This window comes from Anneissia japonica, unplaced genomic scaffold (genome assembly GCF_011630105.1).
Source record: "Anneissia japonica isolate Jap-2015-1 unplaced genomic scaffold, ASM1163010v1 scaffold287994_len634616_cov204, whole genome shotgun sequence".
In the NCBI taxonomy this organism is placed as follows: Eukaryota; Metazoa; Echinodermata; class Crinoidea; order Comatulida; family Comatulidae; genus Anneissia; species Anneissia japonica.
The window spans coordinates 17,812-45,165 of NW_022707798.1; the positions used below are offsets into that span (position 1 = coordinate 17,812).

Genomic DNA, 27,354 nt, shown 5'->3' on the forward strand with positions numbered 1-27,354 from the left:
TGTTCAAATTGTGCAGCGGATCGTAGGCTAGGCTGGAATGGGACCGATGAAAACAAACCTAGAAAATTGGAATTACGGTTATATGCGTTTTTAGTAGTCTGATCGTCGAATAAACCTCATAATGGATTATGCAAATTTGAAAGTTGGGATGAACGTTGATATTCAACGAAGTGATGGTAAATAACATTTTATTCTATGACTTTTACGGTAGGCTCAATCAACAAGAACGGCGGGTGATCAATCAGGGTTGCCTTCGACACAGTGAAAGGAGTCCTTGATGACAGTGAGATAAGGATTGTTCCTCTCCACTGTATCTTGACAACCACAAACAATCATAATTTTTAGTCTCCAGAAGCAAAAAGGGGCATAGCAAATCCACACAAATATGTAATATCGGACTGATAATTTTATAGATAGGTATCGTTGTTTATTGACTCTCTCTGATTAGGCCTAGTTTAGTTAGGCCTAGTAGTAGTAGGCCACCCTAAGTTTTGTTAGTAAGAAAGAAGTGAGATCTTTTTGTTTTTTCAATTTCATTTTAGGCCTAGGCTAAGCCCTATTATATATAGGCCTTAATTTTACAATAAATTACTGTCAAAATGTGTTATTTTGTGATCATAAAGACCTTACTGATCCTGACCAGATTTAAAAAAATGTAATTCTACTGCTGCTGGAGTAGAAAATTTTTAAAGCCCCATTCCCGGCAAGATTTCAGTTGTTAAGCAATCTGATTTTTATATATGTTATAAAGATTTATAAATGTAATACGAAATTGCTAATTTAACTGAATTTAGACATTCCTAAAAAAGTGTAAAATAAGACTGAAATTTGATTTTTTGTGTTCCACACAAAAAATAAATGCGGATAGATTTTTCATGTTTGATTTTGCGACAGGTCTGCGAAGAAACATAGTAGGCGCCGAAAACATTAGCCTATCCAACACCGCTAGGCTAGGCCTAATCTTACCTCGATATAGGTTCTGTTATCACACATAAAAACGGCCGATATGATATTTTCCATTGCTAGTATTGACACTTGTGAAATATAATATTTCATAGGTGTCACGTCTGCATAGCACATATCGATGCAAACACACTCACAAATAAGCATTAAGACTAACAGTAAACACAGCCACAACCTTGTTCATGGTCTGTATAGGAGAGCCTCGTTTATTCAACAACAACCACAGTGCATAGCACTGTTACAGATAACCATACGCACACACGCATGTTGCGGCAAGTGTGTATTACTACTCTCTATAAAGTACAGGTAGTACCAAAATACCATCAGTATATAACAATAGGAATTATTTCAAATCTGTAAAAAAATGATTCTGACCGAGATTTTGACAATTAAACAAATATATCTTGGGCCTACTCGATCGATCGCACTGTGCGAGATGCGAAGTACAAGAACCAAGTTCATTAGAGAGGGCGCACTTTATTGACTGTATAAAGTGTACATAAAAGCGAGAGCATTCTACAACCTCTGAATTTGTCTAGTAACGAAGAATTCGTTGAGAAAATGGTAATCTCCTAAAAGATAATAGTATGTATTTCTCATTTTTTTATATTCTTTTGCGTAAAACTAAAATTTATGCCAATATTTTTCCATTGTTTATAATAAATAGAGTAATGCCAGGGTTCGAAATAACGCTGGTTCGCCGGTCAATGTCTAGTAGAATGCATGGCAGACCTGTTAATTATCCCAATAACAAGTCCGCGTGACCAGTTAAAATGTCAACGAAAGTCTGATGAAATACCTAAAGCTTTACTTATTCACCTTAACGATGTCTTTACAAAATATACCACACAGAATGTCAACAAGATCGCTATTTTCTGTTTATTGTCATGTTAATGTCCGCTACGAACAGCCTTGGGCTCAGTCATTCAAGGTGAACCGATGAACATCTCGCACTAGCTAGACAATGGAGGAATCCATGGCTAGACGTCCGTACAGAGGGAAATCACCTTCTCCGCATGTTATAGCGACAAGGAGAAGTTGATTTCCGTCTGTGTGAGCACCGTGAAGTTAAAAGATCCATGTTATGTATCCATCCCTCAATGCAACGTGGGACAGAAAGTTAATAAATGTTCGTACAGTCCCAATAGCATTGCCATGGAGATTATCTATTAATTAAAATGACACACCAGTAAAAGGTTAAAGTGAAAGTTACCCCTTCCATTGTTTTATTAAAGTGCATTATCGCCTTATATGAATACTTAAAAATCGACTGAAAAAAAATGAAAAAGGATCGGCTCTTTTTCAGTAGACGTTTAATTCGGATTTGGTATGTCATTAGATTCATATATCAGTCTACATGTAAATTACACTCACATTTCCCAAAAACATTGCTAATTATGGAGGGAATTTGCAGAGAATGAAATTTAAATCTGTTAGATTTATTTTTAGATTTGACTCTAAAACAAAACCACGAGGCTTCCTTATTCATTATAATAAATTTGTTTTAATTAAAAATTTATCGGTTTACACTAAGTTTGTACTTGTCAACAAGCTGTCACGCACTTTGAAACTTTGGGCGATCCGACGATACCACAGCCAAGCACATGGGATTTTTGCCAAGCCACATGACCCCACGAAAAAAATTAACCAATTAGCGGCAGAGTTTGGGAGGAGCGACCTGATGATATTTACAACAAGTCGCATCGTGACCACGAAGAATGTGTTGTGTTTACAGTTTAGAAAAAAATGTCACTTGTCAGACCGAAAATGCACGTAAAAACAATATAAAAGCATTCATTTTATTAGTACAGTAATACAATTTGCAGTGCACTACAGCAAAACAACAGGTACTGTACGTATTATATGTTAAATGTTAACTTTTCGTAGGCTACTAGTCCTACCGAATTCACGGGGCTATGCTAAGATTATTTTTAGCGTCTAGGCTAGGCCCTAACTGGCTTGCCTTATTTGGAAAGAATTCAATAGAAATGTTCCACAAACCGATCTTTCTGGAAAACCGAACATCGTATTGTGAGAATACACTGTACATACCTAAATAGATTCCTGTATTTATATTTCGCGGCATAATTTAATACAGAGACAACAGAACGATTTTTCTGTAGTCAGTGGTACATCATCGGTGAGGGGCAGCATGATTAGCATGTCAAAATATGGTATTTGGGCCTTCCGAAGTTGGCAAGATAGTGGCTAGTGAAAGGGATTGAGGACCAGTAAAAATATTAATTTACTGGTCCACTTGGCTAGTTAAAAAAAACCTTAAGGGAAACCCCTGTAATGCATATGCATTTTTTCTAAAAAAAATCTTTTTTAGTGAACTTTTGCCGGGAATGGGGCTTTACCTAGAAGTTGTTGAGAATGATATAGCTAAATATTTCTTGAAGGTTTGCATGGCGAGTATCAATAAACATAACAAAATTTCGGTACACCATGTGTAACCATGGAGGAAATATATTATCCTCCATGGTGTAACCAACCAGTGGTTTTTACCTTAATAAAAACCATATTCTTTTATTTTATTTACACATGGTGTACCGAGTGATATAGCTGTCATTTGTTTGTTTTTTTGTTGCAATCATTTGTGGGGTGAGGTGGGGGTGTGTGTGAAGGAGGAAAAAAAAAGAGAAAATTTTACTCAAATTTTAAGTCCAAGGGTGCTTTTTCCAGCCATCTGGTGCCATTTATAAATTGTGAGACATGGTGGGGCTGAGGTGGTATTGACCCTCCATCTGTGAAGTCCATTGGGCCCCTCCCCCTCTATTTCAAATTCTTATATTTGCCATTGGGGAGGGAATTTATTCGAATAGACGGTATTTGTATTTTAACTTTATATGTCTTTGACTGTAGGCTAAAAATAGATATGTACTGTACTAGCATACCCTACATTTTACCCCATGGTCCACCACTGTCTAGCACTACAGCAGGGACATAGGCCTACATCAATGTCAGTGTCGACCTCACACAGATAGAGTTGTTCATTGTGCGGTCGTACTACCCTACTATTTTAAGTATTTTTAATACCACCTGAGAGAACTTTCTATAATATATCACCCATGCAAACATTTAGACCTATAGAAGTCTGTCTCCACCTAAATAAAATAAGGGCCGATTTCCATGATTTTTGCAGAAAATTAGGCTTTGGCCTAGGCTAATTATGTCTTAATACAAGCAGTCTTAAATTGCGCATCTATTTGAGAACCTAAATTGATAAACATCCCCAATAAAATTTAATGTTGATATACATTTTGAGGTTACTGATTTTAGAATATGTGTGCCTCAAATTGCTCTTGTTGTTTGGATGTTGAGGAACAAACTGTAATCAAACAATAACAAGTTCCAAAACATCAAAAAGCTGTTATACGTATATTATTGATTACTATGTTTATATGCAGTGTACTTTTCAATTGTGACTCAGTCACCTTGTACCTTTGCGAATAATCGTAACGATGAATCATGATGTTAATTGGATGATCCTGTAGTCCTCCAATCAATAATTAGTCTGAAATTTATGAATGTAGAATGACCAACAAACTTCTACTGTAGGAATCTCCTAATTGCAAATTGTGTTACTAAATTAGGTTATGATCATTAGGCTTACTGTCAGTTACACTGTAGACCAAACAAAATATATTGTTTGTTTGCCCTTCTTTTTTTGAAAATGATAAATAGGGGCGGGTGGAAAAGTTTTTTTTTAATTTATTTAGTTTTGTTAAATACTCAGATGGAATAAAAATAACCCACAGATACCTAGAATGGCAATATCTTACTTCAGACAACAACTTTAGACAAATTTGTAGAACATCTGGCAAAAAATAAAGAAAATTCACTCACATTTTTTTTAATTTGTTAAGAAAAAGCTATAAAAAAAAAACTCCCTTTTTTTAGTTTTTTTTTTCCACCCCTATTTTTTTCAGTGAGTTAGGGACGGGTGGAGGAGGGTAAACAAACAATTTTTTTTTGGCCTTATTGTTCTAAATACTAGCCATACAGTAGCAGTTCAGTTGATTTAAAAAGTTCTACAATAAATACAGTATTCATATGATAGATAGAGTCAAGCTTTTATTCATCTGTATTGCCTCTTGGGATATAAACATTTTGTAAAGTTCTTCCTTTCTATAAAAGACAAAATCACATTAACCAATAGCTCCACCCATATTAAGCAGTCACACCCAGAGTCAAACCTATTTGGCACTGTACACATACTGTACCAATTGACCATCGAACGGTAATGCTAAAAATCAAATAATATTAATAATAGTGCACATACAAATTGACCATTGAACGGTAATGCTAAAAATCAATAATACTGTAATATTACCGTAATTATAATAATAATTTGTTTGAAGGTTGTACAGTATTAATAATGAACTGGTAATAATATTAATAATAATAAATAATAATATAACATCCTTTCATTCTTTGTGGAACTGGGCCACTATAAAATACACCAAAATAAAAAAAAAATACATATAATACGAAACAAAAACTGTTGTGGTAGCACTTTATATAGACTATAGATCTTGAATTGTTACATAAACTGTTGCCAGCACTAGCAGATTAACATTTAACGAGTTTATTAATGTCACCTAGCCACCCTTAAAATGTCTATCACCCATTCTTGTTTTCGCACAGCACAACACTTAATACCCCCGTAGTCCCTCATCAGTATTAAGTTGAGATTTGTTTATGCAGTGTGACTATGACAATTTGTCCTGAATTCAGATACTTGACTTTGATTGACGTCATGTACTGTACTTTGGTTTGATGACATCCATGTCAATGTAAACCAATCTGTTTAGATATATATTTGGAATTGGGGAAAAAAGTGTTTATTTAAATATATTTGGTTTTAACTATACAGAATTAATCTATAGACAAATCCTGAATTGTTTCAATCTCACACACAATCACAACATGATTTTGTGATCCTACAAATATGATCCATGGTTTATTCAGTTTTTAATAGGATTTCTAAAAATTGTTCGAATGCAATTTATATAGACATGTTTTTTTGTTTGTTTTCTTTTATTATATTTTTATATTTAAATTTTTATTTTTTTACATTTAATTATATCTTTATATTTAAATTATTAAATATTTGTGTCTTTATTCCTTTTTGTATGGTTTTTTTTTTGTTTTTACCTTGAAAATTGAAACATTTGAGAATTGTTAAAATATTTTTAATATATTTGTGGTACTGTACCCTTTTATTGTTTATATTCGTTTAATTGTTTTTGCATTAAAACAATTATTTCAACTTGTGTTGAGCTGCATGTTATGGTCCTTCTGTTTTTTACTCGAATAGATATATAAATAAAAATGATAAAATTGAGAATGTTAAATATATCTAGCCAATGGTGAATGACTATGCTTACGGTTGGTCAAGAATGGGTTTGAATTCATGAATACTGCTGTGTTGTGTTATTAAAAGATATTTTAAAAACCTTGAGTCATATACCTACAGTAAGTGAGCTATATGTTTGAGAAATTTTAATAGCAGTTGTAAATTTATTGCAATAAAATCTGTAAATTATAAGGAATGAATAACACTTCTAACAGATCAAATTTCTTTCTCTCATCTCTTTATCTTGTTTAGGGCGTGTTCACTCGGCTTGTATAAGTGGCTTGAATACCAGTACGCAGAGTGTCACTGTTGAGTGGTTTGAAAAAGGAGAAACCAAAGGAAAAGAGGTACTACATATGGGAACTAAAATTATGATTGCAAATAAGAGGTTAATGTAGCAAGCAAGGACATTGAGTTCCCATTGTCATTTAGACTCTAGGACATGGTTTGGTCCAAATATAATATAATGACCCAGTCAATATATAGAGTAGCTTACTTTTATATAACTACCTTATTCATTTAAATAAATGCCCCGAGAATGTTTTTTGAGTGGCATTTATTCGAAGGAGGCGTTTATTTGAGGAAGTGTTTTTTTTTTTTTTAGTGTAAAATGGATACGTACAGTAAAATGCCCCATAATTTCACTGTAAATGTGGAATATTTGGATCAAAATTGTGTTTTGCATGATCATAAAGACTTCATGATCTCAACCAGGTTTAAAAAATGTTATTCTATTGACCATAATAGAATGTGTTGCGAATGATGTTGCTCCAGTAGATAATGTTTACAGTCATTTAGTGGGTGTTTATTACAAATGAGGTTCTACTAAGTCTAATAAAGGGGGAACTTATTCAAGAGGGACATTTATTCAAAGCTCGGCATTTATTTAAACATGGATATTATTTTGATAATTTACATTTCCATCCTTTCTATGAATATTTACAGATTGAAGTCGACCAAATTTTTGCCTTGAACCCTGAACTCAGTGTGCCTGAACCAATTGCGCCTGCCCCAGCTCCACAGACAAAGCGCCCAATTTCGTCTGCCAAAAGTGGTCGCATCAGCAATGCACGCCAGTCTGCAATACCAAATAACACCCCGGCGCCACGACATGAGGAAAATCGAAGTAAGTATGCTTCATCATAATTGATAAACATAAAAGTGGAATAAAATATTGTAATTCCTTTGAATGTGATACCATTGCTAATGATCAATCACTTTAAATTATTTTTACAATTAATAATTATAGATAATTTTATCAATAATCGAAGACAATTAAAACTATGTAATTTTTTATAATAAACCAAAAATTCAGTTATTTTTATACGTACAATACAGTAGGTAAACTGTATTATATGTAGAAATACTAAACTTTACAAATTTATTCCAGATGACTTTAGATATTTTATAATATATTTTTTGTAAACTCAGTATTGTTTATATATTGTTTCTTACAGTAGTGTAAATTATATTTACCTTAAATAGATTTTGTTCATTTCTTTTTATCCATTATTCCCAAGGTTTAGTCCCCTACTGAATCACACTCTACACATTTCCTATATTAATCAAGACGCGTGTGTTATTTTTTGTACTTGAATTGATTAAAAAAAATATATTGATAAAAAGACATGAAGATGAGCTTAGAGTATCAATATGCAAATTTCTATAAACATACATTAATTAAAGGCCAGTGGGCTATAGCACTCAAATTATTTTGCCTGAAACTAAGGTAGGAATTTTGTGGCATAACAGCTTGCAGTTTGTTGATGCCCTGTCCTTGTGTCTGGGCTCGGCCTTGTAAGTCCACCTACACAGTACTGTAAATATTTGATATTCAAGTTCAAATGTTGATATCAGTTGAATTCTGTTCAATATCAATTGATACTATTTGCTATTATATTAATAGTTTTATTTACTCATTTCTAAAATAAATTAATTTTCATCATCACTCGATATGTCTTGTTCTTATCAAACATTCAAAATCCAGTGTTGATCTTAGGGTCTCTAAATTTAATTATCAAGTTAAGAATATTAAATATAATTCTTACATTGTCTAATCACTTTGAATGATTAAAACAAACTTATGTTTAAAATACGTTCTCCTTCATATGGTGATGGTTTGGTGGTGATGATAGTGATGATGATGTTGGTGATAATGATGGTGGTGGTAGTGAGGATAGTGAGTACTTGTGTACGATACCAACTGGATTCAGAGATTTGTGTTTTTAATGAAAATCCTTCCAAATGGTGGTGTCTTACTATAATGAATGCTATGGTCCCACAAAATTTGTTAAAAGAAATAAATACTGATCTAAAACCCATAGATAAAACTATAAACACACTCAGGCATGATGATTATAAAAGGGCAAACTGGCAACGCACCGTTGTAAGGCTCATGGCTTAAAAGCCGAATCAGCCCAGAGAAGAAGAGAATACATATTAATTACCATTAACGATTACTTGGTTTGTAATTAGGGCCACCTACATCTCTGAACAGTGCTACATGTATCTGATGTGGACTGTTTTCATTCTCAATTTATTTTTTATCATAAAATGTCAATAACTGGAAAATCCATCTATATCCCAAGAACAAGAGACTACATTATGCCTGCCAAATACTGTATTGAAAAAAAAAAAAAAAAAAAATACTAAATTGTTGGGGGTTGACTACTGTGTTGTATCTCCAATATTGTATACCAGTCAAATCTTCAAAATATAAAAAGCAATGACTACAAATATACTGTACATAGATATTGAACAATAATTTATAGTGAGAAAAATGTTAATATTTAAAATTTAATCAAATTGAACGATAGAAAACCAAGTATAGTACAGTGCAAAAGTTCTTCTGTTTCCCACTAATGTTTAAAGTTGTGTGGGAAAGTGTAGAAGGAGTGGTACTGTATAAAAGTCAGTATCTAGTACTGTACTGTATACATTATTGGCACTATATAGTAGTGTTATGAGTAGTTTTAAATGTCAGAATAATTAAAAATAGATTACTTTTTTTCTTATATCCATCATTACACACATAAAAGAAAAAAAAACATTTTCAATGTTGAATTTCATTTGGAGTTAATCATTTTTTCTTTTTTATTTTGCATCATTTACAAATTATATTCTAAATATCTGTTGATCCCAGCTGACATATTGCCTATCTCAAGCTACATTGACCAATCAACACTGCTTTATTTTGGATTCTGCATAATTGCCCAAAGTTCTTTTGTCGTAGTGCAGGCAATCAAAATATTGGCCCCAACCGAGCTGTAAAAATATTTTAATTGACCTTGTTTTCATTTCTGTCTGCTGTGATTGAATCAATTTTATGTTGAAAAATTATTTTGTTGAATTGCTGTTTGTAATAATATCATCATGTATACGTACTGTACCCATATTCTCTTTCTGTTTCTTCGCCAATCCCTTCACGCCGTAAAAAAAAACAGATGATATTGAAAATGGTAAATTATCTCTCTTATACTGCTACCATTTATTTTCGCATTTGATTTTTGCACGTATAAATTTGATTACAGTTGAATAGTTGTTTTACTTTGTTTGGTTTGGTCATGGTTTTAAGCAGTATTAACATAATATTTGGTCTGCATGCTGTGCATATATTTTAATTGTTTTTTCATTGTATGTGCTATTATTGATACATTATTTTTGTACATGGTATACTGTACAGTAGTTTAACAGTGTACAGGTACCTTACTTGGATCATAAATCATACATGCTACAGTATTCCTGTACTATACCTCATACAGTATACTGCATTTTGCTATTGTTCATTGTGTAGTTATAATTTTATTATTAATTATAATTCATGTCAATTCAAGTCAAATAAAAAAGAAACAACTGAATTTATATAAATCTGACAATTATTCTTAGAATAAGAATAGAGTGTAAATATTACACAAGATTAAAGGTAAAAAGTTCAGCAAAATGGAGATTCTGCTACTTTGAAATTGCTAATATAGGCTACTATAGCTCATATACTGCCTTTCGCTATTGTACATTGTGTATTTATAATTTTTATTATTATTCATTTAAACCAATATTGCATGAATCTCATAAATCAAATACAAAGAAACAACTGAATTTATGTGCTACAGTGTTTAATTTTCTCCAGCAGTATTTGCTTTAACATTAAGTTTTCTTTTTTTTAAATTTTTTTTTTCCCTTTTGTTTTTCCTTCATTGAATAAATGTATTCTAATTAAGAATTAAATTGATTTTTTAAAATTTTTCCTTGTAGTCCACACTACTGTAGCAGAAACAAGTTTATATTTTAAAGTTATTTTAATATTTATGTTCGAGGAAACTACAGTAATTTATGCTAAACATTTTTAAGGGACATGATACATTTTACTGACACTAGTACAGTATATAGCACTGTAGACATTAAATACTAGAAGACATTATGTACACATTAAATAATGGTAAATTAAAAATACACATGTGTATAGCATTGGGAACACAATCATGTCCTATGTTCACATTGTCTTTGTCTACATATCCACACCAGGGATCTTCTCAACATCTCTGATGTTTAGGTTAATATTTAAGGCATTCTAATTTTTATGTTAATATAATTACTACCAAACACTACAATTAATATTTTTTTTTACTGATTTAAAGAAGAGATTGTGGTATATTTTTTTTTATCTTGTGTGTCATATTAATGTTGAATTTTGAAAGTACTGTACTTTACAGTACAGAGTCTAGCCACTGAAAAAGATTCTTTTTTGATTTATTGATACAATACTAGCATGACTGTGTTCTACACTTTCACCAGGTCATAATTGTGTCCTAATTTCTTTAAAGGTTCAATATGAATTTTACATTCAAGATATTTTAAAATATTTATTGTGTCAGTAGCATAAAACCCCTAAATCATACTGTCTAAAGAGTAGTTATTAAGGAAGTGATATTGTGTACAGAAATTGAATTTGTTTGTTTTTGAGGAGACAAAGAGCCTCTGGATCTTAATATATTTCTTCTATAATCAGATCTTGCAAAATTACTTACAATTTTTTAAGTTGGAATGTTTCTTTGAGAGTTTACATTTATGCCCTTCTGTCTGGTGAAATCTGGAAAAACACTCATAAATTCTTCTTTTTCAAATTTTATTGTATTTTGACCGATTTCACTGATGATTTTGTACATATTTTTAAATCTAAATTTTATTGATTGGTCTATTTTACTTGAATATTTTATGCTAATTTAATTTACTGTATGTTCTCATTGACATCGGAGAGTCACTAGACAGTGATTCAGTTCACTTTTTGGCAATCCTGTCCGGCCAACTGAGTGTTTTTTGGTTTTTTTTGTTCTCTGTTATCTTGTGTTTGTCAATTTTAATGTTTTTTGGACGAAATAAATGAAATGAAATAAATATTAATAACAATCAGTGTTGTAGCTATCCGGATTTGAGTGCTTGCTATTACGTAGTGGGGTTAGTTAATAGGGCTAGCCTAGATAGTACGAGAGGCAGACAACTGGCAGGCTTCTGTTCTCTGCCGTTCATGATTTGAAATTTGAAAAAGTAAGAATAGGTTGATAACCGGTGTAAAATAGGCTGCATTAGGAATTTCAGAATCAAAATTTTCGACTTTTCACATCGGAATATATGGATATTATATGAGTGACATATGTAATGGTAAATTTAATTTAAAGTTTAAACGCATTTTGTGCCAGTCGGATTTTAAAAATTTGCTCTCTGTCCCGGTTTCCAAATGCTAGTGCCGGTCATACCCGACTGGCGTAGCACAACACTAATAACAACATTAAATTGCTCTCAATGTCTTAAAATAGTCTTAACGCTTACCCGGCTTTAATCGTGACGTCACTACTGGTCTATGATTATAGACCATTGCTATACCGCGGTCTAACCAGTTAGCCGTCTTAAATTTTAAATCCTACTCGGAGGAGGCTTAAAACGGTCGTCTTAAATCATTTTCATCATGGCGTTACAGGTACTAGACCTACTGTCTGTCTAGATCGTCAAAGACAAAGAATTGAACGACGAAAATTCCGCAAGCTTCTTATTGTCTGAAAAAACTGGTCTACATTTATTTACGTTCGTCTTGATAAATATGCATGTTTTTGAGCAAACGTAACAGCGCCCTCAATTTTATGTTACCAGAGAGTGCGTGTTTGCATTTCAATACTCAAAGTGGTCTAAAGCGAAGACCGTTTTATAGCAATGGTCTTAGTAGAGTGTCTTTAGTAAGACTGTCTAAGCGACTCGAGGAGTTAAGACTACAAGTAAGGCCATTTTATAACAATCCGCCCCAGTTTTATATAATACCAAAGGAAATGTTTAGCTCTGTTCAGTAAACTGGTGGTAGCCACTGTGTGTGCGCTGAACCATGGAGATCTCTAGGTTCCCAGTTCAATTCCCATCACTGCTCTCCTTGTATTTCAGTTCAGTTCAGGAGGGCTGAAATGCAAGTTACAGTACATAGCACACCGTCCTTTGCATGAGACGTTTAAGCTGTTGGTCCCTTTGCATTATGGCCCTTGTGCACATTGAAGATTGCACACTCTTTGGAAAAGGGTAGGAGGTTGTCTCCCAGTGTAAATTCTGCCTATCACAAGCAGAAGGACCCAACTGGAAATAAGTCTTAACCTTGGTGTTTACACCGAATAAATCCATCCATCAAACCATTAGTTAATAATAAATATATATATTACTTTATTTTAAAATCACATAAAATTAATAACATATAACAAAGGCCAAATTGCATGTTATTTTAAACAAAAGAGAAAATTACAATAAATAAATTATTATAATTTTTAAATATTTAAAATTCATAATGATATAAAATACAATAATTTAACAAAAATGTATCTAAAATTTAACAATAATTTAACAAAAAGTTGACAATAATTTTATTTGAGCAACTGGATAATAAAAATAGAATAAGCTGATACTGATAACTGAGCTTGCTACATGTTACTACTTTGCATCTTGGTTTGTGCATCTACTGTAGATTACTTTTATGTTTTTTTGGGTAACACTATCACATTTCACTTCTTGGTTTGATACTGTATTACGAATTAAATGTAGGCTATAATTTATACTGTAGTAAGTGAATCGCAGGACTGCATGAGCACTACTAGTTCATCTGTAATTTATTCATTTCTACAAATATTGATCACCTTTAAGATCTACATTTGAAAGACACATTTTTCTCATTCTCAAATAATATTAATTCATTTCCATAAGTATTGATATTAATTTTTATCATTTGTGTTCATGCAACAGTACCTTCAGCTCGACTGAATGTGGTTCGTTCAACCAATCAGAATGGCAATGCAAATCCGTCTCCTGCTGGTCCTGTTCAAAACCTCCAAAAACAATCAATACCTGCAGGTGAGTTAGGGATCGGTATAGCTATGAATATTTAGGAATGTAGTCTGGGGGTTAAGGGGTTGTGGATATGCACTTCCTCCTCCTCAGCCATGACACCATTAGAAACCACTAAGCAACACAAAGTTAAAATGAACACAGATTTTTTTTATTGGAATAGGTATTTAGTTATACATCCACAATTTTCACATTCCCTCCCTGCGCGGCTCCCCCACACTTCTTTTAAGATTACGGTACTTATACAATATCTATCATTAAATATCACTCAATGAATTAAATTATAATCATGTGTTACATTTAGAAGTAAATTCATTCATGTAGAACTGATGATAACATCTTACCAACATTTTGGAATTCAATACAATGCACTGTCTATAGCAGGCCTAATGATTTTCATAAAAGTATTTTCTTTTAAAACATAGTTGTACCATTGAAGGATGGGCAAAAGTATCATGGCGGTAATTGATATGTTGTATTTATTTATAGTAAGATTTAATAGCATGTTTAAAGCAGAGCAGTGGTCCAATGGCTGTAGTACCAGCCTCCATTATCAAAGTTATCTGTTCAGTTCAAATACCAATATTTTTATCATAAAGAGGTGCAGTACCTTGCATGGTTGGGTTAAAAGTTCAGTGCATGGCTTGACACATGGGGGCGCTTTTAATTTAATCCTGCGAACAGAATTAGTGTGGCTACTTGCTTTAAATAAATTATTAAATTTAGTGTGAACAAAACAAAAATATAACAACGATGGCAACTTAAAGCTCTTTTAGGTTGTTCATACAGTATAAGAGTTAGTATCTTTGCTATAGTCAGAAAGAAGCACAGTATAGACATGCCATCTCTGTTTTAATGCAATTTCTCCAGTTAGTTATAACATTAAAATTAATGGGTTGCTTTACAGTAGTCTCTAGGAGAAGGGAAAAAAAGAAAAATTTGATTGCTTTACATGGTTTTCAGGACACACAACAGAGTGAGAAAAATTAAAAATCGGCTTCACATAGTTTTTGAGGACTTGTCACTATAGGCAGTTGCTGTTATAAAAAAGTTTTTGAGTTCCTCATCTTTCATTGAGTTAAAACTGATGATAGGTGCAAGGTAAATTGTTTAAAAATGTTTAAATGCATGATGTATTTAGAAAAAGAACTTCTAAGGGCCATGAGAAAAACAAATATTGTTCTTATACTCTGTTTTGATTTTTTCTCATGGTGTTGATAGCACGAAGACGATCAAACGTCGTGAAGGAAGTTGATAGAATAAAGAAGCAAAGAGAGGAGAGAAGAGCGAAACAGGTGGAGCAGAAGCAACAACGCTTCAAAGTATGACCCTTGAATCCATAATCCTCATTTACACTTACATATATCCTATTGTGAATACCCTTTCTATCCACAACACCCACAGAAAAGCATTAACAAATAAATAAATTATTGTTCTATTCAAGGTTTTCCTGTAAAAATATGTAGCTGCAGGCTTTAATAACTGCAGTGAATATGATATATTTATAATATCAAATTGTAAAAACATGACATCAAATTGTTATGATTTAAAAATAAAAACCTAAATTATAGCACTTAAAGTTATTAAAATGATTATTTATTAAAACTGGTTGCAATTTTTATTATGTTTTTTTATTTTGAAAAGTTCAATTTCTTTCTCTGTAGGATGCCGAGCTTGCCAATCATCCAAACTGGGAGTTTATACGTATGATTCGCGATTGTCAGGCAGAGCTAGACTTTCAACCACTCAGTAATAATGATCGGGTATGTACCATCTTACACAGAGAACCCCTCCTTTGGGACACTCCTATTACGGGAACACTCCTATTAAGGGACATCCCAATTAACATACACCTTGTAAGCCACAATTTAAGGGACAATATATTACTATGACCAATCCTTGTTCCAGGGACACCCCTATTAATGGGACACTTTTTTGGTCCTGAAGGTTTTTCCTTATTATATGGGTTCTCTGTATTATATTTCAAATATCACCATATTTTTTTTTTTGTGGCAGATATCTTTTAAATCCTTAACCAAGAATGTTGGTTTATGTAATCTTGTTATTCACAATTGAACGCATAAGTGCTATATATCTGTTTGGTAAAGAACATGTTTTTTTGTCTTTTAATTCAACCTTGTGTTAACCCTGAGCAATGTTTAAACACATTCAGTATAATTAGCAGGGCTGTTACTTGTTGTCTTATGCTCTGCTACTCGGCAACAATAGGCGGTTGACTAGCCATTGATCCCAATCTAACCAATTCTCTGTGTTGATTTTCATTCAGGTGGAAGACCATCAGATTACAGTCTGTGTGCGGAAACGACCGATGAACAAGAAAGGTCAGTACAATATTCCCTCTTTGATCTATTGTTTCATCGCCATGACAACTAATACTCTCAGTAATTATTTCCATGAGATATAATGTTTTGATTTTATGATCAATATTTTGCCCTTAAATTTTGATCTATGTTTTTGAAAATCTGTGCACCTTAACATTTTGACATGCAGATTTTTTTTAAAGTTTACACGTACAAACATACTTTCTTGAAATGTTATCAACTCACATATCATCAAAATAGTGTGTCTAATAAATTGGTAGGAAAATATTAGGGGAAGACAAGTATTCTCGTCAGTTTTTTGCATGGGTTGGTATCAAAGATCTTATAAACACAAGATAGCGTTCTCCGCGATTTACGCATAACAAATAGAAGCGTCGGTCAAGGTTCAAAAGTTTCCAATTTAGCAAGAGGGCACCATTCATGCGTTATTACCAAAGAGAAAAAGTAATCAGTTTTGGAAGAGGGCGTCCTATCTGTTGCCATGGATCTGAGATGGTCCCTGTTCTGCTGTTCACAGGATTGATACCCTGAAGGTGAAGTCGCGCGATGTACGGTATGGTCAGAGCGGTCAAGGGTCAAAAGTTTCCAATTTAGCAAGAGGGCGCCATTCATGCCTTATTACAGAATTTGCACGCGTAAATCGCGAAGAGAACGCTATCTTGTGTTTATAAGATCTTTGGTTGGTATGCAGTATTTTCAGAGGGCGCTCCGACTTGTGCAATCTTTTGCAAAGCTAGCAACACAACAAACATACATACAATATTGTAAGTTATCGTCTAGGGGTATGTTCCCCAGACTATCAGGCATTAAGTCTGTGGTTCTACAATGACAATGTATAACAATGAAGTAATAAACGCTATGCTACGGTGGATTTGAGTATAGTTGTCCCTAGCGCCCCCAGCAACACCCTGTGGAATGAGTACTCTATACCTTTCGCTGGCAGCCAACGTGCGAATTATGACTTTCAATAAAGAAATATAACCGGCTTTGATTGGTTTTAAATTTTTTTTCAGAGATGAATAAGAAAGATATAGATGTAATAACTATACCACACAAAGATGAAGTATTAGTACATGAACCAAAACTCAAAGTTGATTTGACCAAATATTTAGAAAACCAACATTTCCGATTTGACTTTGCACTCGACGAGAATTCTACAAATGAGATGGTTTATAGGTAAACAAACATGAACAAAAACCAATATGCTTAAAGGTGTTAGATGGATGGCAAAGGAAAAAGACAGGACAGTTTGATGCAAACTTGTGAAGGCTGTTACCTTGCAGAGGGCAGAATATAAATAAATAAATATATAAAATGTATTATTATTATTATTATTATATTATTAAGAGTTATTATTATTAACTCCAATATTACATTAATATTATGTTACTATAACCTACCTTAAGGGGAAATTAGACAATGGAAAAAGTAGAGAACAAATAAGAAAAAGACATTAAGGGGAAAATAACATGCAGTTAAGGGGAAAATAACACAAAAGATATTCCCCTTAAGTCCGAGTTAGTGCTAGTTATTATTATTATTATTATTATTATTATTATTATTATTATTATTATTATATGGATGAGGATGGTACTGACAATGTTAGCAGGGGGTGAGGGTAACTGCGGTGGGGGTGATGATTATTAGGTTGACTGTGATGATGATGATAAATCAGGATTTTGTTTGTCCTGTAGTAGATGTTAATAATTGTAGCTGATTTTAAACTAGCACCAGATATTTTAAATCTAGTAATTGTTCGAATGTATGGACTGTCTAAGCAAATTTGTAATCATTCTTAAAATTTTTATTGTTCACTTCTTCACACCTATAGATTTACAGCCAAGCGATTGGTTGAATGTATATTCAACAAGGGCATGGCAACATGCTTTGCTTATGGCCAAACAGGAAGTGGAAAGACTCATGTAAGTATATTTATATTGAAGTTGCACTCTCTATGTTTGACTAATAAACTTGGACAATTTAATTCATTTTTGAAATGCTTTACTTTGTTTTTTTTCTATTATTTTCTTTCAATTGATAATTAGAGGTAATTGACAGATGGTAATGAAAGATTTAAGAAAATTAAATCATTTTTACCGAAAACATTTTCTAAATCAGCAAACACTGACTTATTTCAATTTGTTCGTTTGAATCTGATAACTTATTTCATCCTCTTAAATGAGCAATTTGTTTTTTAATTATGTTTGAAGTTTATGTTTGTTTGTCTCGAATAAGCACCGTACTGAAGCCACCAAAAAGTTCCACGGTGCTTATTTGAGGATTTACGATAATTTGTATACATATATTTGAATTTTTTTATATTGATATATGAACTTGTTTTCTGTTTAGACAATGGGAGGTGATTTTGACGGCAAGAAGCAAGATGTTACAAAGGGAATTTATGCCCTCTCTGCCCATGATGTTTTCAAGCTGTTACAGAAACCCGAAAACAGGAAAAAAGATCTTGTGGTCGGATGTAGTTTCTTTGAAATTTACAGTGGAAAGGTACAGTGATAGACTTTTTCCTTATCAGTTGGGTACTTTTATTGTAGCAGCTAAAATTTAAATATACATTTTATTCATTCTGCAATATTAGGTGTTCGATCTTCTAAATAAAAAATCTAAACTTCGAGTTCTTGAAGACGGTAAACAGATTGTGCAAGTGGTAGGCCTTAAGGAAGAACCAGTCAATAATGTGGACAGTGTACTCAAGTTGATTGGTCATGGCAACAATGTTAGGTATGTGCATTTTCATGTTAAACATAATGAAAATGATGATGGAGATAATATAATGATGATATTATGGTGATGATGAAAATGATATGGGGATAATGCTGTTGATGGTAGTTGTAGTGGTGGTAGTGCCATGGATATGTATGTGTGATGATGCCAATGACAAAGTTGACAACGATGATGATGAAATGTCTAATGTTGATGAAAAAAGCATTCATAAACACAATTAAGTTCAGCACATTGTGAAGATGATGATGAAGGATGATGAGGAAGATGAGGATATAATTATGTTTAATGATTGGGATTTTATAGATTATGATATATATGCTATATATTGTTAATAATGATAAACATTGGGGTTACTGATGAACGTCATATGAATTATCCCCAAGACTGTAAACTACTATTTAACAAGAATTATTATCTCAATCCTGAAAAAGATGAGAATGTTCTCATTAATGTTCCTTCCTATTAAAATACATATCCCCATTGTTCACTCCTAATTTTATGTTCTCCAAAGTGAACATCACAATAACAGCTTTCTTATCTTTTTTGTAGAACATCTGGGACGACGTCAGCCAATCAGCATTCTTCTAGGTCGCATGCCGTCTTCCAGATTATCCTGCGGCAACGTAAGAATAATCGATTACACGGAAAGTTCTCTCTTATTGATCTTGCAGGTTAGTACTTTATATCTGTTTTCTCAGTGCAGCTGTGTTTGTCTATCTAACATGTCTTATATTTTGTATGTGAAAGAAAATTCTGCTTTGCAAAATGTTTCCTGATCATATATTTTAATCAGAACAATAAATTCACTATCTTCACAATCATTGTCTTTTTAATGTATGTAAAATTGTGTTGAATTATTACAGATTTCTTCTATATTTTGGTTCTTAATGCCTTGGAGAACTCTTGATAATACTTATGGAAGGAAGGCATTTATACATACTGTATTTTTGCTATCTTAATATGTCAACACACTATGCAAATAATCGTGGCCCTTTTCCATAGGAAACGAAAGAGGCAAAGATACGCAAAGCTCCAATCGTCAGACACGTATGGAAGGCGCAGAAATTAACAAGAGTCTGCTAGCGCTGAAGGAGTGTATACGATCGTTGAGTAATAAAGGCGTCCATGTACCGTTTCGTGCCAGTAAGCTCACGCAGGTCCTGCGAGACTCTTTCATCGCAGACAATGCCAAAACCTGTATGGTTAGTCAATGTTGCGATTACATAAAAAATGTTGTAATAAACTAAAAGATTTCCATGTAGTATTTTGACCCCTCAATTGGGGTATTGGGTAGTTATTTGCAAGACAAGACATTTTTTTATACATTTACAGACATAATTTGATAGATTTGTTTGAAATATCAAGATCTAAACTGTGGCGTTATATACTATAAAGGCAAAATATTAATGTTGTTATTATTACTATTGATATTATTTTTATCCTTTTGTTCTTCATAATTTTTTTCAGATTGCAACTATATCACCTGGTATGAGTTCTTGTGAACATACCCTCAACACACTACGATATGCAGACAGGTAGGCTAACCTCATTTGTGTGGATGCATAGTTTTTTTGTAGCCAGCACGCCCAAAAATATAATATCACCATTTGCTGTTCACACAGCATACTGTACCTTTCTCGATTACGATCAGCCATTCCGTGGCAAAACAGCGTAACTAGAAATTTTCGCTTTTGGAGAAATATAGAGTTAAAGTTTGCATGTTTGGAACTTTACAATTAATTGAAATTCTGTAGGATTGTATATGTAAAGATATTGTGATTATATGTAAAATTTTAATTACAACCGTTTGTTTATTGCAAAGTTATTAGCGATAATTACAGATACGTTGTTTTGCCACAGAAACATGTCAGGCTCGGTATTGTTGAAAGTAAGACATATTTTTGGAATTTATCATGTTTGGGGCAATCATATGGATTACCTAGCTTGTTCATACATCGCTGTTAAGATTATTGATATAAAAACACCAATAACCATTTGATTTTGCCTTGTCAAACTCCATCAGCTCAAGACAATTTTTAATTACCATTACAAGGCTCAACAATGTATCTTCAATGTAGATACGTTGGTTTGCCTTGTAATCTTGTAGTTTTGTTTTTTTTTTGCCACGGAAACATACTAAGTTTTAAGTTTTGTGCTTAAAGATAGGTGGTGCTATTTCCAAAACAACTCTTTATTAAGATCTCAAATTTTCACATGTAATTCTGACGTGTTTAATGTACTCCCAAATGTTATCTCAAAATCATCAAAAATGTCAGTTATGTTGTTTTGCCTCAGGATGGCCGAGATGCTTTTTATTAGACTTCCCAAAGGAGGAATGTCTTGGAGAGGCTATAATATTTTGCCTGTGTTCTTCATTCTGTTATCATTTGTGGTGGAAGTATTAGCACTGGTCACTTTAGCCTTTTTGAAAAACGCAAGTCTCTGTGGCAGCCATTGTATTTCTCCAAGTCTCAACAGCTACAGAAACCCTATTTGAAAGTTCACTATCATTATTGTGTTTATGATAAAATTCATTTTTTATTATTGTGTGATGTAACATTATTTATTATTGTGTGATGTAATCTTTTACTGTAGGGTGAAAGAGCTAGGCCCAGGCCGAGCAGACAACGGAGAACCAAACCTTCCACCTTTACCAAGCCCAGAGAAGAGCCTCTCTCCAAGCAATAGTGATCTGGCCATGCTCTGTACTCATAATGTAAGATGTTTTTTTTTAATCAATAAGTTACATAAAAGGATCAGTGATAACACAACTAGTGCATCCCATAATGAAGGAAATATAAAAGCAATGACTCCAATCAACATGGATGAGTAGTAGTGTTTGTATTATATTATAATTTACAATATAATTTTTTATTTATTTTAGGAGGAAGAGGTGTCAGCAGAGATGTACACATTCCATGAAGCCATGAACCAGCTGCATGAGATTGAGGAGCAGGTCATTGACACCCACAGAACATGTGTTGAGGTGAGAATTATTACTGTTAGCCCTCAAAATCAAGACCACTTTGGGACCTGAAAATTTGGGGTTGTGTTGGGGTCGGTCTCCACATAAAGGGGTAGCTTCACGTTAATAGATTGAAGATTGTTATTTGGTTCTGTGAAAAGTGATCTCGAATGAGTTGGGTGTCAGAATTAGAGGGGTCTGAAATTGGATGATGCAATATAAATATTATAATTATTATTGTTATTTATGTATTATTGTTTTTATTAATGTTGTTATTGCCTTTAGTGCATGAGGCGTTTATACTTATACATATGCTACATGTGTAGTTAAGAGTTAAGAATCATCCACTCATTATTGTAAAATCTTGTTACTATAGGAAAGTAAACAGATACTGGCAGAAGAAGAGAGATTACTGGAGATGACCGATGAAGTGGATTACGATGTGGAAGGTATGTATAACATACGTCTATAAACTGACAATTTATTGTTTTAACTTGTATTTTAACTTCAAGCTTACCTTATGCAATGTATATTTTAGAGAGTTCTAAACTGACCTTAAAGCTATCTAGCCTAGCTAAGCCTTTCTGCTCAGTGTTGTTTGCATTCTGTGAATGTTCAATTTCATTGTTTCTTTTCAATTTCAGACTATTGCACCCACCTGGATGAACTTTTGTCTCGCAAGATTGACCTTTTAAGCATGCTCCGAGAGAAGGTCAATAATTTCCAAAGAAATCTACAAGAGGAAGAAAATGCAAGTAAAAACATTAAGCGCCATCCAGCCCCATAAACTGCACCAGCCTACTGCCAACCAACTAGAAGATTTCAACCAATCATATGTGCCGCTTACTGTACCAAGTTTACAACCTGCATGTTCATATAGTTGTGTGTGGGTCTAATCACATACGTGGTGTACTTTTAATTGTGTGCAGCTAAGGACATTCTTAGCAAACCATACTATAGATTCAGTGTATTTCATCTTTGACGTACTTAGCATACCACAGATCGTTTGCAACTAAGGATGTACTTGGCAGCAAACCAATAGATTCAGTGTATTGCATCTATGATGTACTTAGCATACCACACCTTTTGGCATACTTGGTGGCTCATAGATTGTGTGTTTTTTGCACACTTGGCGTACCATAGGTTGCGGAAATGGATGTTATGACATGTTCCACCTTGAGTGTGCTTGCTGAAATTCCTAATAATAACCAATTATTAATATGTATATTTTGAATGTTCGCCTTGTAAATGAATAGGAAGTTTATTATGTCCTCTATGAAATTATATGCATGGGAGGGCAAAACTGCCAAATTTACATCCCTTACATGGATCTATATAATTATTTTGAATAACCATTGTGGGGGATTTGCTAGATTTGAGCAATTATTGTCAAGAATATTTGCATTTGGCTATTTCTTTTCAATTACTGGCATAAGCATTATCTGATGAAGTTAGTATATAGTATCAGTCAAATTTATAAGTAGTTTCCCCTCCCCACAATTTAGTATGCTAATTGTTTTCTATACCTGAGTTACTTTAAGCAATGATTAAAAGGATGCAAGATTGCGTCTCATCTTTAAGTTTATCCAAAGAAATGCGACAAAATTTTGAAATAGTCTGAATGATAATTAATAATAATTAAAGTGCTTTGTTAATTAGATTGGCTTCAACCAATAATAAATGTTTTTTTTTTCTTTTTTTCTGATGGTTGAATGACAGTGTGGAGTGATATATTATTGCTTCTTGTTGATAGGGACAGTGTAAATAGATTTGTTGAGAAATGTCCAATTTCAAAGAAATTAAGAGTGAGCATAGTAAAAGGATGTTGATTAACGTTCCTAAATGAATGTTTACATTTAATAATAAAAAAAATGATTGCAGAAATTTACTTGTATTGCCTTACAGTTCCTGTACCTGTGCAGAAATGTAAAGCGAGGCGCACACACAATTGGCCAACCTGATTCCATGGACGCAATGCGAAGAGGTTCACCCAACGGATTGTGTTAATGACAATCCGGTCAGTCTGCCATCGACAGCATTGTCAGCAGACAGCGTTGTGTCGTCAAGTAATCAACGAAAGCAGAGATAGATTAGTTGGCGACTGTCCTACGACCGATGTATGATGCAATGTGTGCCTGGCTTTAATAAATTTTAATCTCCCAGTTGATAGCAATTTCTCTCTATTACTTTCCTATACATATATTTTACTTTCCTCTTAATATTCAACTGTTCCTGTACTTGCGGTCAGTCTGTACCAATAGAAATGGTCAGGCTGTGCCTATAGAGTCTATACCATACTAGCAGTCAGTGTGTACCTACAATACTTGAAAGTCTGTCCTATAGAAGTGGTCAGGCTGCATCCATACCAATGGCCACTATGTATACATATTAGTGATCAGTATGTACCTGCAGTAGTTGTCAGCCTTTGTCCGTAGGCAGTAGTCAGTGTTATACTTTAGTTTTCACTCATCCAGCTTTAAGCAAATCTAGTTTGAACTCGAAAGAAAATTGTGTATTAACATTGTCAATAGGGTAGAGTTTACCAAAGATTCTTGCAATTTCTGTTTTAAAACCTCCATTTTTTACACACACTTTTCTATATGAATGCATTATATTAAAATTATCCTATGTCTTGGTTGTCATGGACATGTTTTCATAATTCTGTGGTTGAGTTTTGTTGCTAGGCAGTAGATGGCATCAAGAGAAGATTCCTTATGTATCTTGTCTTGATTTGTTACAGCCAGAAATGTCGCTAATATCTACATTTTATAAATTGTGTTTATTTCCTTTACAACATCAGGGGTGAGAATATTTGTATGCTTAGAAATGCCCATATTTTTTACAAATTTAGGTACTGATGAATATTCATATAAAAGTATTAAATATGTGCGGTTTCTGATTGACTGACACATATTTTATAATTGGCGCTTAAAACAATTGTATTTTTTTCATTTACTATTTTGTGTTATTATATATTCATGGAATTTATAAATCAGGAATATATTTAATCTCTTTATTTAAGTTTTCTTTCGCATCCATATATATAAATATTTATTATCATTTATAAATATGCATTGATTTGTGGTCATGGCTTCTGCATGAAATGTGAGTGGCCTAGTATGACCTACTTTAAGCCAATTGTTATTCAACTTCAAAAGGCATTATTCTTTAATGATTTTTCTTTTGATGCAATTTATTCTATACAAATATACAAACATGAATACCTTTTTTCTGTTTGATCCAGGCAGTGTCTGTGGACTATGGTGTAGTACCACACATATACTGCAAACCCAGCTTTGGGTAAACAATAATTTTGTACCAATTATTTTATAGATGAAATCTATTATTATCATTTCTTTCTCTTGTACATCCTTAGCGCTTGTTGTGAAGATGTAAACTGGTGATTATTTTTTGTATATAAGTATTGACAGGCTAGCATGGAGTTTTTCATAAGGCATCTATGCATTGCCTGCTTTACAGAAATGCAGCATCCATGCTCTTTTATGCTTATTTATTCAGGCTAGGGAAAATAAGAAAGCATTCCAAAGATACATCTGACCTCTGACCCAACGGCTAATCCCATATCACAAGCAATCACAAGGTTCTGCTTGTTACATTCAAACTAGAATTTTAGGATGACCAACATAAAGAATTGATAATTCCATTAATGGTAATAATAGTTGGGGATTTGTATATTGCATAATATGCATGGTCTCTATTATTACTGAAGATATTGGAATAGACATTGCTATATTTTAAGAAAAATGTAAGAAATCTGTTACTTTGTAGTTAACATTCCCTTTAGTAATGAATGAAAAAATGTGAATAATTTTGTTGCTCTTGTTTGCAGTTCCTCACCTTCTGTCATGCTCTGTCCTAATTAACAAATTTTCTTTGACAAAAAAAAAACTGTTGTATGCCCATAATTAGTCATGATGTGCCTATATATGGTCATGATGTGATGTCATCATTACCATATTTAGGCATATCACATGCTTTTGTCAAATAAAATGGGATTGTCTGGACATTGCTTCATTATTTTGCACAACTCTCGGCTGTGTTTCCAATAAATGTTTAACAATATATTGGATTTTGATGAAATACCAACTATGTGCACCAAAGCCAAAGCTTTTATGGTATTTCATTAGTTTATAATATAATGAACAGTTTCTTTTTTTGCTAGGACCCAGATGTTTATTTGCTTACTGCTTGTCCTATGACTAACGTCTTGTATAAACATTTACTGGTCACATGGTGGTGTTGTCATGGTGATATGAATTGATTGCTTCTACAATACAGAAGTGTTACTATTGGAATTTATTGTCACATGACTTGTACAGTATATTGTATTCATTGACTGACATCATATGATGAAAGAAAATAAATCTCCTTCATGTTGCTGCTCTTCAAATCGTGTTTTGTTTAATTGCTTTTAATGTTTTATAATTGTGATTCACATTTAGTACAGCAAAGACTATCCATAGTGTTATAGTAGTAGTGGTTTTGCAAGTAGCAGTAAAGCTTTTTTCCGTCGCATCGCTACACTACACTGTGTCGCTACAGTTTTTTTTTGGTTTTTTTTTTTTTTTTGACTGCAAACGTCCACGGCGTAGCTGTCCACGACGCAATCGGGAAGGCTCACTTGTAGCTGGGTTTCCATACAGTCGCTACACGCTATTTCAGTTGATGCAAACAGATTTCGGTGATGCTGATTGGTCGATCGAATCTGGAAGCCTTCCCGATTGCGTCGGGGACTGCTAAGCCGTGCAAGCAATGCACTGAATACACTAACGATTGTATGAAAACCAAGCTTGATCCAACCGACCAAACAACATCGCCAAAGGAGTCGACGATAGCGCGTAGCGATTTTTTTTAGAAACCAGACTTTAAGTAGATAATAATATCATATACTTCTCAAGTACTTACGGAATTTCCGTAGTTTCTACTAGTTGCTACGGAAATTTTGCCAAATTGCGGACGTACGGAAATAGACAAAAATACTACGGAAATTTATCGTAGGTCTAATAAATAAATAAGTAGTGCAAAACAAATGACTTTCATCAGGATCTTTGGATACATTGTCCCTAGACATCTCATACTTGTCAGATTACTGACGAAGAAAACTACCGTAAGTAAAAGCGGCCCGTAAATTATCATCCTGTCCCGTTTGGTTTGAAATGCCACACAGCTATTATACTAGCTGTACCTGCAATTTTGAGCAACCTATATCTTGCACTCAAGGCAAGTTATTAGGTGCTACTGAGATTTTTCATTACGGAAATCTTAAGACATAATTATTGGAAATGCGTTTTACTAACTTGTGAGAACTTGAGACATAATGCTTTCTGTAGCACCTTAAACATATTATTCTTTGGAAATGATTTAAAGCACCCAGAGAACCAGGCATTAAAAAATGCTAGAGCTTCAAATAATTCAGGGCGGAGCTAGGTAAATGATTCGAAAACTACACTTTTGAACAGTGGCACACTTCGAAATTGTGAAGGTGCGTCAAAAAATAGTAATAAAACTAAATACAATGCAACTTATTTGAAGAAACTTACATGAACATAAAAAGGCGAAAATTGCAAAAATTTACTTTTTTACAGAATTAT

General features: G+C 33.2%; 1 protein-coding gene across 2 annotated transcripts; it reads left to right on the forward strand.

The window, feature by feature from the left end:
- LOC117106418 (kinesin-like protein KIF2A) lies at positions 1 to 26,153 on the forward strand. 2 transcript variants are annotated; one of them, XM_033247779.1, is made up of 19 exons: positions 1 to 176; positions 6,578 to 6,672; positions 7,271 to 7,451; positions 9,769 to 9,783; positions 13,592 to 13,699; positions 14,915 to 15,015; positions 15,358 to 15,456; positions 15,981 to 16,035; positions 17,049 to 17,211; positions 17,867 to 17,957; positions 18,385 to 18,540; positions 18,632 to 18,774; positions 19,327 to 19,448; positions 19,780 to 19,979; positions 20,245 to 20,312; positions 21,373 to 21,493; positions 21,662 to 21,763; positions 22,119 to 22,191; positions 22,387 to 26,153. In XM_033247779.1, the coding sequence occupies exons 1-19, from the start codon at positions 122 to 124 to the stop codon at positions 22,527 to 22,529; spliced, it is 2,091 nt and encodes a 696-aa protein (XP_033103670.1). In that variant the 5' UTR covers positions 1 to 121; the 3' UTR covers positions 22,530 to 26,153. The 2 variants fall into 2 exon arrangements, with proteins under 2 accessions (XP_033103670.1, XP_033103671.1); XM_033247780.1 differs by lacking the exon at positions 9,769 to 9,783.
- Positions 26,154 to 27,354: the final 1,201 nt, after the last annotated feature.